The sequence below is a fragment of the Paralichthys olivaceus genome, chromosome 6, assembly GCF_024713975.1.
Source record: "Paralichthys olivaceus isolate ysfri-2021 chromosome 6, ASM2471397v2, whole genome shotgun sequence".
In the NCBI taxonomy this organism is placed as follows: Eukaryota; Metazoa; Chordata; class Actinopteri; order Pleuronectiformes; family Paralichthyidae; genus Paralichthys; species Paralichthys olivaceus.
The window spans coordinates 8,843,913-8,856,272 of NC_091098.1; the positions used below are offsets into that span (position 1 = coordinate 8,843,913).

At 39.6% G+C, this 12,360-nt stretch overlaps 2 protein-coding genes across 4 annotated transcripts; both read right to left on the reverse strand.

The window, feature by feature from the left end:
- Positions 1–3,388: 3,388 nt before the first annotated feature.
- tmem82 (transmembrane protein 82) lies at positions 3,389–5,935 on the reverse strand. Of its 3 annotated transcripts, none has more exons than XM_020089159.2 (6): positions 5,620–5,935; positions 5,434–5,506; positions 5,083–5,287; positions 4,477–4,891; positions 4,089–4,276; positions 3,389–3,596 (listed from the first exon to the last, which is right to left on the reverse strand). In XM_020089159.2, the coding sequence occupies exons 1-6, from the start codon at positions 5,711–5,713 to the stop codon at positions 3,591–3,593; spliced, it is 981 nt and encodes a 326-aa protein (XP_019944718.2). In that variant the 5' UTR covers positions 5,714–5,935; the 3' UTR covers positions 3,389–3,590. The 3 variants fall into 3 exon arrangements, with proteins under 3 accessions (XP_019944718.2, XP_069382998.1, XP_069382997.1); XM_069526897.1 differs by having other exon boundaries at positions 5,083–5,325; XM_069526896.1 differs by lacking the exon at positions 3,389–3,596 and having other exon boundaries at positions 4,071–4,276.
- Positions 5,936–8,060: 2,125 nt separating this feature from the next.
- On the reverse strand, positions 8,061–11,803 carry mad2l2 (mitotic arrest deficient 2 like 2). Its single transcript, XM_020088747.2, has 8 exons — positions 11,450–11,803; positions 11,064–11,182; positions 10,898–10,969; positions 10,715–10,815; positions 10,482–10,576; positions 9,719–9,792; positions 9,497–9,589; positions 8,061–8,951 (listed from the first exon to the last, which is right to left on the reverse strand). The coding sequence occupies exons 1-8, from the start codon at positions 11,487–11,489 to the stop codon at positions 8,913–8,915; spliced, it is 633 nt and encodes a 210-aa protein (XP_019944306.2). The 5' UTR covers positions 11,490–11,803; the 3' UTR covers positions 8,061–8,912.
- Between the last annotated feature and the right edge of the window lie 557 nt (positions 11,804–12,360).

Genomic DNA, 12,360 nt, shown 5'->3' on the forward strand with positions numbered 1-12,360 from the left:
AGGATCCCATCATCAGCAGGGGATGGCAGGGTGAAGCACTTAGCATGTGCTGTCCCTTTAGAATGGTTTATTGTTGTTGTTGTTGTTGTTGTTATAGGCTACATTTATTCTTTTTATCAGTACAGAAACGAAAAAAACCCAACAAATGATCAAGTGGAATAAAACAACACAGTAACATGCCAGATTTCTCGATCGAGGAATATCAATCACTAATCGCTCAGGTTAAATACTCACAGGGTGTAATTGGTCTAATTGCCTCCTCTGAACCTGAACACAATAGCTAGTTTCAGGAATGGATGGATTGACTAATTACTGACGACCATCACTAATTGCTTTATTTATCTACATAACTTAGACAAACATTGAGTCATTACATGCAGAGAAAGGTTTGAGCCCCCTCCGTTTAACAAAAGATTGTGTGGAAGACGGCTGCAGAAACTTAAACCTTAAAGAAACTAAGTGTGTGTTGTAAGTGATTGAATGTTAATGATTACAACATCTGGGCCTTTGATGAGCTTCAGTCACTGTCATTTTCTTTCCCTGAGGTTGATAGAGAAGCTTATATTCTGTTGATCCTCATACCAGAATAAACCCCAGTATTAACTCACTATTTTAAAATTCAGGAGATTGTTTTATCTTTAATTTAGATTTTAACTTATATAATTAACAGGAATTGTATATAAATGGATGGCATAGAAAACAAAGAGACCAGAGAAACACAATGAGTGTAAACACTTCAAAACTTATTGGTTTGCTGGGTATGAATATAATGTGAATCTTATGCTACAGCTCTTCTTCATTTATACAGTATATCACCAAAACGGACCCATGCAAAGTTAAGTGTCTGAGATCCAGTTCAAAAGAAAAATTCTCAAAAAGTAGGAAGTAACAGTGCAATTGACATGTATGGTAAGAAAAAAAGATTATATATATATATATATATGTGTATGTATGTATATAGTATATAACTTGTATGCTTCTACATGGTTCAGTATTTATCTGCTGATGGCACTATGCTGGGAACACTGTTGGTCTGTCAAGGCAAATAAATATTTGACTAATTTACTTGTACAACTACTCGTGGGTGGCAGAATAGCACAGGGGGCTATTTAGTGAAGAACTTTGACCTGGTCGGAGCTTGGTTTTAAGCTAATGAGTAACATGAGGGAATAGGGCCCAGGTCCTGAGGTACAAGAGAGCATGGTGATAAGCTCTGATGAGAGATAAAGCTGCACTTTCACTTGGAACATTATCCCTTAACACTTTTAGTAAACAAACCTAATGTGTGGATCATTTCAAATGTGTCAACCTCACTCAAACAGTTGATCAGCTGAGTTTTAGTTCATTCATTGCTTAGTGCATATTGTCTTTACTCAAACCGGAGCTGAATAAAGAGTTTAGCCTTCAGAAAATGACAACTAAAGAAAAGTTTAGTAAAGAAACCCTGTGTTGCCACACTCTTCTGCTATGTTACTATATTAAGCAGGCACATTAAAGCCGGAGTGCGCGTGCGTCAAACTGCGGTAACAGGGGACACGCTAAGCCACAGTGCGCATGCGCCCCGCGTGCCTATCACATGAGAACAGACAGTGTGAAACCTCTGGAGGAGCCGACAGCCGCGGAGCAGCCATTACTGAGGACACCTCCGCCATGACCGGCCGCTCATGGAGGACGTCCTCATGTGGGATTCTACTCATCAAACTAACTAATCTTAATAAACCTGCGGGAGTACAATGGTCTGTTTGGGTGGATCGACTAGACTCCAAATCTAAATGTTCCAGACCTGCTGGATTTATCCTGGAAACTGGAGCCGCCATTGTGTCCACTGTCATTTCACAAGCTTTACGGGATGAAGGGACTGATATCAAACCATCACCATCACAAACCCTCTCATGGAATATGTTTCTGTCCGCTCTCAATAAAGACTAATGGGCATAACACCGGCGTCAGTGTGTGGACAGAAATGGTCCTGGGTGTGAAATCCAAATATATCAGAGACGCGTCTGTAAATGACAGTAATGTTCCCTCATTAAAAACATTGGCGCGGGTCGAAAAGCAGCTGGTGTCAATTGATGCTGTCTGTTCTTTTCCAAATGGTCTTTGTTCGACGGATCAGAGGTCAGAGCTAAAGCAAAGTAACCGATCCTTTTCTTTGTCTAACGCCATTTTGTGTGACTTTTTATGCACTAACGTTGTCGTCAGCCATTTTGCTTCTTTCTTCTCGGCGAGCGGACGAGACCCGAAAAAAACAATGACATGATATTTACGTGGGAAAGAGCAAAGGGTACTTTTAATAAAAAAATAAAGACGTCTACCCACCGTGCAAGCTGTCAGCTAGCGTGCAGGGGATGATTGTGCCAAACGCGTAAAATGTTATATTACGCGATCAGTTCATTAATATGCTTTATCAGGCAATACTAGTTATTTGTATGGTTAAACCTTGATTTCTTGTGTGTGACAGCCATGAAATAACAGCTGTCAATTTTATAAAAATGCAAGATATAAAGATACATTTCAGAATCTTATTGAATATAAAATCTGGGGTTTTATATTTATTTACATTCTTAGGTGTAATCTTCTGGATTTGTATCTTAGAGGTCAATCTAAATGAAATATATTTTATTTTCCCTTTTCATTTGCAGAAATCTTACTTTTTAAGCCAACACAAGTGCATAAGATATATACACAGTATGTATACATTGTTTCTTCAGATGCATTTGTGGAGATTTGTCCTTATAGGCATGATCTTTTTTCCATTGTTGAAAATATTTGATTTTTTTTTTGTTAAATATTAGAAAATGTAATTAATTCTTAAACTGAAAGTCTTTTATTATTATTATTTCTTAAAGCACTCCAGTGAGTGAGTAAATAAGAATGAGCTCATTGTATACAGATGATTGTAGCAACAGAAGTAACCCTTTAAACCTCACTTATTATTTCCTTTGTCTGTCTAATGGTCATGGAAGGGGTTACAAACTTTCAGTGAAAATATTTAAGCGTGAATCATGCCAGGAGTTGGTGGCTAAAATATCTCTAAGATTACTGTGCAAATTTATCCAAGAGGTCATGCAGAGTCATAGAATAACATCCTAAATTGCAGGTTTGTTGCCAGAGTTAGTGTTAGTGACGTGACCAGAAAGGAAATGAGATTTATCAGGTAATAACAGTCAAGAATATCAAGTAAAACAATAAACAAAACCTTGGGACACAAGTTATATGTGGCTGAATATACTGAGGTTACCACAACTATTTCATAATTGAGACAAAGATAGCTGTTTAACCAAATGAAATTATAACATGTTTCTGTTCAGGGTTCATCTTTATCTAATATCAAAACTGTGGGTCAAGAACAGCAAACCATTGTCTCGTCTTAAAAAAACAATCATAATGCAACACTTGGCATTTTAATGAAAATATTACATTCACAGTACAAAAGCATGAATCGCTTGTGTTGCCCTAATAAGACAGACACTAAATAAGTCATTTAGAAGTGCTGTTAGTTATAAAAGTTATTTGTGGCTTTCTGCGATGCTCCTTCTCTTGAGCCCGAGGTCTTCTCTCTTTTGACGTCATCTGAATAATCCTCTTCATCATATCTGCACAAAACAAACATGACAGATGAAATGTGGACACAAGATGATGAGATAGCTTACAACCAAGCTGCTGCAGGACGAGCTTAGATCACAGATAGGATATCTAGTACCACAGCTACTATGATATTTATGTCAGTAATATTATATTGAACTTAAGTCTGGAGTCTTAACTTTCCAATTGACTTTACTGATGTGTCAATTGGTTTGTATCTTATATTTTCCTATTAGTTTGTGGAATAGATTAAACCGGCCTTTTTAAACAATCTACCAGTGATAGTGAAAGTAGGCCCAGTGTTCTGAATGAGAGACTATTTTGACCTGAATCTGTCTTGGAGGTCTTAAACCTTGTCCACCTGGGATACAAGTTTAGAGAAGTTCAGTCTCATCTTGGGACACAGTCTAATGAACACAGTGGTACTCTGCCCCAGTTTTTGAGTCTCGGTGGACAGAGAGTGCTTGTAGCCCCGTGTGTTGCTTCTATGGAGACTCACTGACCTGTGAGGATGCTGCATCCAGCAGATCCATTGTGGGGATTAGACAGCTGGCCTCGCCCAGGAAACACATTAGGATGTGGAGCACGTCAGCCCAGCGTCCAACAGTCAGCATCAGGACCATCAAGCCCCCGAGACGCACCATCACTGTGTTCAGCACAACCTCGCTGCCAGACGCATGGTGCTGAGCATCTGCAGAACCCAAAACACAGCACGATGGGGAAATATTTGGTGAAAATACAGGATGGGTTTGTACGACAGTTAATACTTCTGGATGCCTAAATATATGACATTTGCATTAATGATCACATAAGAACAGGGGGAAGTAACAAACAGCGAGCATTGCACCACAATGTTTGAAATACATGTTCATGTTTTTCCGTGTTCCTCACCCTGCATGTACACCACCAACAGTGTGTAACAGATAGTCAGTGGTGTCCAGAACCTGACAGCCTCTGTTGCAGACAGGAAGTGTTGATTGATGATTGACACAGAGGCCACCACGGCCACGGTGAAGATGAGGATCAGGGTCCTGCACAGCATGGGCAGCAGGCACTGGCCTGATGTGAGGAGGCTGATGCAAACGCCACAGTAGCGCTGCGAGCTGTGGAGTTTGTACAGAGCCATGACATGGTGCATCAGGCGGGTGGCCTGCCGAGCCAGGAACCAGCTGAGTGCTGCTGCCAGGAGCAGACATAGCCAGCGCTGTGACGCCCCCTCGTGGAGAAAGTACAGACTGCAGCTTAGGGCACAGCCCACGGAGAACTGGCTTTGAACCAACACTTGCTGCAGACATGTCCTGTACTCCTGAGGGAATGAATGGGCACATGGAGAGAAATAATGGATGAATGGAATCAGATAATAGCCTGGTTGCTGTAAACAGGCATTGGATTCATTTTGATTTGATAAAGTCCAGAGAGGAGTACATGCAACAAGTGATTCAAGTCATACATTTGAGTATCAGGCATATTTTTCTTTTGATCAAATAAGATTCTTACTTGTCCAGATGTGATCAACCCAGACACAGACCGAAGACAAAATTCTAATACCACCAAGGACGCCACACGGGAGCCCACAACAGACAGTATTCCAGTCACAATGAAAAACTGGAGCATCCCAGTAAGTCCAGCTTTAGTTCTCCTCTCATGACAAGGTGTCCTCCTCTTTCTCCCTTCATCACTTTCATCACTTTCAACACTCCAGCTGTTAGTTGTGAAAAATGGAAACAGTGTGAACCAGCACTGAAGTAAAAAAAAAACAGTGACACTTCAGTCAGACTAGTCAGATTATATATTTTAACACCAAATTCATCTTCATGTACAGTTCTATTGAAAATACAATTTCCTTACCGCTCTTCCACTAAAAAGAAGTGCACTCTCATCAAGGAGCACAGCACAGAGATCCCACATGCACCTACCAGTCCTGCAGGTCACACAACATGTAAGCATCACAATATGCAGCCACATATATGTGCAGTTTAGAAACAGCCTGTCGCCATGTTGACATCATAGGAATTAGATGGACGGGGAGCTCACCTTGAAGTAAACTATCCACTGGGTTTGTATCTAGAATCAACCATCCTGGTAGGAAGTAGGAAGTCGGTAGAAACGACTTGATAAATGATAACATTGTACAACCGCCTCTCAAAAGAAGAACATTTCACTTAAAGACCACACGAATCACAAGTTCCAGATTTGACAAGAATGTAAGTTAAGCAATCGCACCAGGAACCATATTTGGTGGTTGCTCCAGATCGGGTTACACTAACATGGAGTCTCAGCTCAGCTCTTCCTGTTTTTTTTCTGTCCCCTCAGGATTGAGCCTGTTCTATGTCCTGTATCAAAGGTCATCTGAGCGCCTGTGGTGCAGAGGCCCCCTGCAGCCTGAGTCACAACAAGATAATGAGGCTGTTGCACCATGGGGAAAAACTCTTTCACACAGAGCAAAGCGTACTGGGCCTGTGTGGCTCAAACCACTGATAACATTCAATTCTGCACCTGAAGCATAAACACACAGAACACAAAAGACGGACGGGACACCTCATGCTAGGGCCGGGCGACTAAACATTATTAATAATTATCGCACAGTAACTGTCATCAATAGCAACATAACACATATGCATATCAATATAATACTTATACATATTGCAAGTGTGGTGAGGAGGTATGACACATAAATGCTTCAGTGTTTGTCTTTCTCTGCTCATAATGAAGATCTCCACTCAGGACCAAGAAAACTTTCTTCAAACTAAACAGATATAATAATATGATATTTATTGTGATAGTTATTGGTATTAACTTCAGGAATATTTTTTATCTTGGTATAAGTTTTGGTCAAATCACTCCAGGTCAACCTGCTGCTCAGGTGGAGGGTCTTCTCAATGAATATCAGAGAGGAAAAGTGTGGTGTAGCAGTGTTCAGTGCCAGATGCTGATTGTCCACTAGGGGGCAGCACTGTACAAGATGAACACAGTTAAAGGTTCAAGGATTTATTGTCATGTGCACAATTACATTTAGCAGTCCCCGGCAATGAAATGCTTGAGTCACAGGCTCCCATCTAGCCATGCCCCGAAAAAATAATAACTGTCTTTGAGCCTGGTGCTGCGGGCACAGTGTGTAAGATTTAGTTGAAATGGATCTATTGGCAGATATTGAATATAAAATAATCCTAGGGGTTTGTTTTCACTTGTGTGCTTCATCTAAGTTGTACGAATTATTGTTTTCTTTACCCTATATAACCACCCTTTATGTTTAAATACTTTATATTTACATTGGGAGCGTATTCTCTATACGAGGGCCGCCATGTTTCTTTACAGTAGCCCAAACTGGACAAACTAAATCTTTTGAGTTTTGATGACAACTGAAGACTACCACAGGTTCTCTTTCATGTTTGGAAGGGGAGGGTGAGGTGAGGAGTATTCAATTACAACATCCAACTTCACCACTAGATGTCACTAAATTCTACACACTGAAGCTTTAATAAGAAAAAGCCCATTGCCTTCTTAGAGAACTGAAACTCCAGTTTATGATGGAATTTGTTTCATTCAGGAATCATGTGTCATTGTTTTTGATACATGGAAACTAAAAGTTAAATCAAAGTCTGTTTATTTATTGAAATTATTCTAAATAATATGTGTACCTGTTGTCTTGTTGCCTCATTGAGGAAGAGTTGAATATTGAAAAGTGTCAAAGTGTGTCTTTCAGGCACCCATGCATCAATATCTGATTTGGTCCAGGTGATATAAAGCAGATAAAGTGAGAGAAACAATTATATTACTTTTTCAAACAGCCTTGGCATCATTGCTATGGTTGTCATGTCCTATTTCTATTTTATTGTTCACTGTAGTCTGTTTAACTGTAGCCTGAACCTTTGGTTACATCCTCTTTCTGGCAAACAGATACACATAGACCCATTTGGCCATTAAGTTTTTCTTCATCCAGGATGTTTCTTCAAAACGTAGAGGAAGCTCTGGGCCTGAATTGAAACTTGCTTTACATCCTGCAACTAACTAACAACTTAACCTCAGCTTTACATGACCAACCTGAAATAAAGTGTCCCACTTTTGGTCTGAATCCTGTCCACCATAAGCAACTGTAGCATACAAAGACGACAGGAAATATTGCTTAAAATAAAATTATAGTAATAACGGGAGTCTGTGATGAAATAATACAAAAACTGGGAATCATTTTGATGTGGTCTCATGAAGTTACTTTTTAATAGCTGGTTCTTGTATTTGTGGAGTTGTTATTATCACATTTGTGTAACTGTGAGTTTGTTTTTTAATTTTGAAACTAAATTGATGACAGAGAAACATGTTCTGTGGAACAGCTAATTTACTTTAAAAAACAACCATGAGAACCCGCTCAGCCGGCAGTGGGAGAACTGGATTTATTAAATCAGTGAGTGTTCATTCCCTCTTACCTAGAGTCATTCTACTTCAATATTTGCATAGTAATACAAAGAGATCTTTAGTGCTGATGCTTCAAAAAAGATTTAATTACAGTTTAATAATATTTTACATTAATCAACAATGGTATCAGTGGTAAAAAATTAAATGCAAAACACATCTCTGCATTAGTCATGTAAAAATGGAACGGTCATTACAAATGGGTACAAATGTACATGTGAAAACACACAGATGCTTTCATTCTAATAAACTTTCATCCCGCGGTTTTGACACAGCATACATGATGTGACTGTAGACAACATGCAGAGAACTGCTGTGGCTCAATTATGAACTCATCCTTCAAACAGCAAGATGACTTGACCTCCGACCTCCCAGTGCATGTGACAAGGCTACTTCTTCTCAGTGAGCATTAGCAAAAAGAATTTTGCCTACAAAGAACAATGTGTAGTGGATATTTCTACATTTAAAAAAACAGCTGAGCCAGGGTTAATCTGATACAAGTGGGGTTTAAAGTGAAGCTGATGTTCTCCGGAAGGATTCAATATCCTCTTGAAGTTTTGTTGTCATGGTGCAACTACATTTCAATCTTGATGATCACGTTACTCCAAATACCTGCAGTCATAACATTAAAACGCACAGTACATGACAATAAGAACAGAACCACATCCATCTATACGTGTGTGGTTTGTTCCAAAATCACAGACAAATGATGAATGTCAGATGTAACAGTCCTACCCAAACTGCAGCTTGACACACTTCACAAACACATTCCCTCAGGAATATCTCACTCATTAATCCCATGTGTTCAACACATCCTCGTCTTTCTTTTAAGCTGTTGCAGCTCTGATAGGCTGCATTACCCACTTTAATCATGATTCAGTGTTGTCACAAACAGGCTCCTGCAGCAGTGTCTGAATTTCCTATGTTTTCTGGGCTCTCTCCTCCACGTAGAGCTGCATCTGTGAAAGAAAAAGAACAAACAAATATCAGTATTGTATCAGTACCACAACACAAGTCTCTGGAGGGTGAGGGGTAAAGCGGCAGACAGGAGGCAGAACGTAATGTAAAAGTTCCACTGCAGAGATCATGTTTTTGTTTGCAGAACTTTGACACTGGCGTCTGCCTTTATCACCAAACGCTCTCTTGACATCTGCGTCAGTATCTTCTATGTGTATGACACTGCTTTTTTACCCTGAGATATTTGCTTTTTTTCCCCCTCATTTTTTGCTTCCCTGGCATGTTAGAAACGACATCATCACATCCACTTGCATGCGGTGAATCCTGCAAAGGATGTACTGCTGTTTTCTCACATCATCTCCTTCGAACATACTGTAGTTTTTTTAATTGAGGCGCTGGCTGGAGAGAGTCTGCAGAAAATCCGTAAGCTCTAAATCGGACATTTGCGTTCACACATATACCATTTCCTGAAGGATCTCTGAGTTCAGTGCATGTCTGGAAGATGCTTGTGTTTTTATCTTTGAACTGATGAGAAAGATTTGCTCACTTTTACTATGTCAGAGGTCATGGTCTTCAGTGGGATGAGTCTCGGCTCCTGCATGTGGACTTCTTGTTCATCAGCAACAATCCATGGGAAATCCTGGGGGGGGGATGCACAAACATGAAACAGCAAATGCATGTGATTATTCTGTGCTTACGATTCTACCAAGTAATAAACATACTGCATCATGTTTAAACCTGTGTTGATGGTTTAAAAAAAAAAACTCACCTTGATGACTTGAACCTTCTCCATGTTACGTGTGGCAGCGTCTCTGGTGTGTACTAGTACTGTGAATGAACACCCTGTGAGAAAAAAATAAATCAAACTAAGAAATCTATGATTTGTATCTATTCCATTATGGATATAATTTACATGTTATATAATCTCTTTAACAACAAAGGCCTCGCGATCGCAATCTTAATTATCTTTTTAATAATTTTTCTCTCTAGTGGCTCAACTTTTCACTTGCTCAAAGGCACTCTTCTGTAATTTTAGCGAGCCGACTGCTTATGAAGAGCTGGATAGAGACATGTTTTGACTCAGGAGATTATTATACCCTGAATTAAACCTTGCAGGCTTACACTTCCTCTGAAGTTACACCCAAATCCTGTCTCCTTTGCTAAGATATACAAAGGCATACGTCTCCCTAGCTGAGGACTCATATGGAGTGAGAGCACTGGCAGAGTCCGGGCAGGCAGGCAGTTTGGTTAGTGGTAGACAGGTGTTACATGCAGCCCTGAGAGGGCCACAGACACCAGGTTTTTTCTTCAGACAACTTTACTGATGTCTATCAGGACATGGTGAGGATGTCAATGAATAAGATAAAAAGTATTTTACAAACAAATTACCAACACAACCTTTAAGTGCTGAACTGAATTGGATTAGTTGTTGCATATCAGCATAAAATAATCAAATGTATCTGTTTCATTAACCTCCTCACTATTTAAGAGTGTGCCTTTGCCGTGTATTTCTAAAGTAAAAATGCTGTTACCTGGTGGGTTATTATTTAAAACAGCATCACACACACTGATCTTCAGGATGAATGCCCTCAACAGCTGCTCCACGTGTGAAAGTAGAGTGTCAGAGCTGCAAAGCAAAAGAAGAGTTGAGGACCACGATCATGCTGACAACATGTCACAAAACAAGCATGTAGATCTTTCAGCAATATGTGAAGGATATAGATCTATATTCATTTCTGAATAAATACATAAATAAAGGAAAAACCTGATGGACAGCAGTGGAGGTTGGGAAATCTCAAACACAAATCTCTCAACTGGATGATGCTCTTTGTCCATGATGACCACCACCACCTTCTCTGCATCATTCTGGGAGGAAAGTGTTAGATTTTATCAGAGGGGAAACACACAAAACCAAATATTGGCCGGTTGGCTTCGGGTCATATCTTACCTTTTCAATCAGCGGCTTTATGCAGTGCAGCGTGTCTTGTATATACTGATTCAGCTCTGGGTGACATGACATCTACAAATAAACACACCAAAGACAGAAGTTATAGCTAAATGTGACTTCCAACAAGATGTGAGCATATCATAAATGCACATAAATTCTTCTGTACCTGCACAGGTACGTTGTATTTCTTTCTCTTCTGAAATATTCCAGAGGGATAAACTTCTCGGACGTACAGGATGAGGTGAATAGCGACCTCCAGGAACTCACACAGGATGTCAGCAACCACTGCAACGAAACGAATCCATAGGACGTGAATTATCTTATGTCTTTGCTCTCGTATTGACAGACTCACACCAAACCCAGATCAACTAATCAGCTATTGAGTGTTTACTCATAATGACGAGAAAAGGGGGTCGACAGCATGTAAGGGAAACTTTATAGAAATACAGAACTGATTTGTTTATGCTAACACTAGCACATGTTCGTGAATAAGGAAATGTATTGTATCGAGGCATTGCATTTGTACATTTCACGCTAATGTTGTTACCTTACCTTGTCCGAAGTTGAGATCTTGTCTTGTTAGAGTTGTCATGTTTTCTTCTTCACTAACTATCGAATGAAACAAATACAAGCTAATTTTCCAGCAGGCTCACGTTAGCAGCCTGTCAAGCCTTCATCTTCTGTTTTGTAAGTCCGACTGGACGATGTCAACCCGAGTGAAAGCAGAGGTGAACTGTGAGTTTAAAGAAAGATACTATGGAAACACTGAGGCAGATTTTAAAACGTATTCAAATTAAGTAAATTTCACGACCCGAGGAGACACCGCTCTCTGTTGTTTAGATACCCCCGCGACGTCGGCTGTCTGTGTCGTCACTCGTTGTTTGCAAGCCGTCCACTTGTGATGACGTAACATTTTGCGATTCTACTTTGTGTAAGAAAGGAGAAGAAACTCAATAAATTTCCTTTAAATCAGTTTTTTGTGTGATTCTCCGACATTATCTGAAGATTTGTGCAGAGCATAAAAAGGTCGACCCCCAATTTGGGGGTGAGTATCTTGCCTAAGGCCACTTTGGCACGCAGATGGTCAAGACTCTTTGTGAATAATTAAATACGTTGTTGTGCTACAGTTCAATGTTATCTTTAAACGGTTTATATGGTTATTGTACACTTGATACCGTCCTTTAAATTGTCTTTTATGAATGTAATATTCTTTTTTTCCTCTGATACTTTTTGGAAACTGTATGTATATTTATTTAGTTTTTTTTATATTGTATTATGATTGTAAGTTTCAAGTTGTTTGTAAGAAAAGTGCTTAGATACTTGTATTGAACAACGCTACACACATTTTAATTCAATTTTAGTTCACGTTTTACATGTAAAATATGCATTAATCTCTCTCTCTTACACACACACACTCACACTCACACACACACACACACACGTCACGTGATTGCTCTCTGGTC

Coding starts and splice junctions, on each gene's coding strand:
- tmem82 (XM_069526896.1), bottom strand. CDS start 5,713: ATGTTATCATTTATCAAGTCGTTTCTACCGACTTCCTACTTCCTACCA. Junction 5,507..5,619: donor AGTGGATAGTTTACTTCAAG/GTGAGCTCCCCG, acceptor TGTGACCTGCAG/GACTGGTAGGTGCATGTGGG. Junction 4,277..4,476: donor GTTGGTGGTGTACATGCAGG/GTGAGGAACACG, acceptor TGGGTTCTGCAG/ATGCTCAGCACCATGCGTCT.
- mad2l2 (XM_020088747.2), bottom strand. CDS start 11,489: ATGACAACTCTAACAAGACAAGATCTCAACTTCGGACAAG. Junction 10,816..10,897: donor TAAAGCCGCTGATTGAAAAG/GTAAGATATGAC, acceptor CTTTCCTCCCAG/AATGATGCAGAGAAGGTGGT. Junction 9,590..9,718: donor AGAAGGTTCAAGTCATCAAG/GTGAGTTTTTTT, acceptor TCCCCCCCCCAG/GATTTCCCATGGATTGTTGC.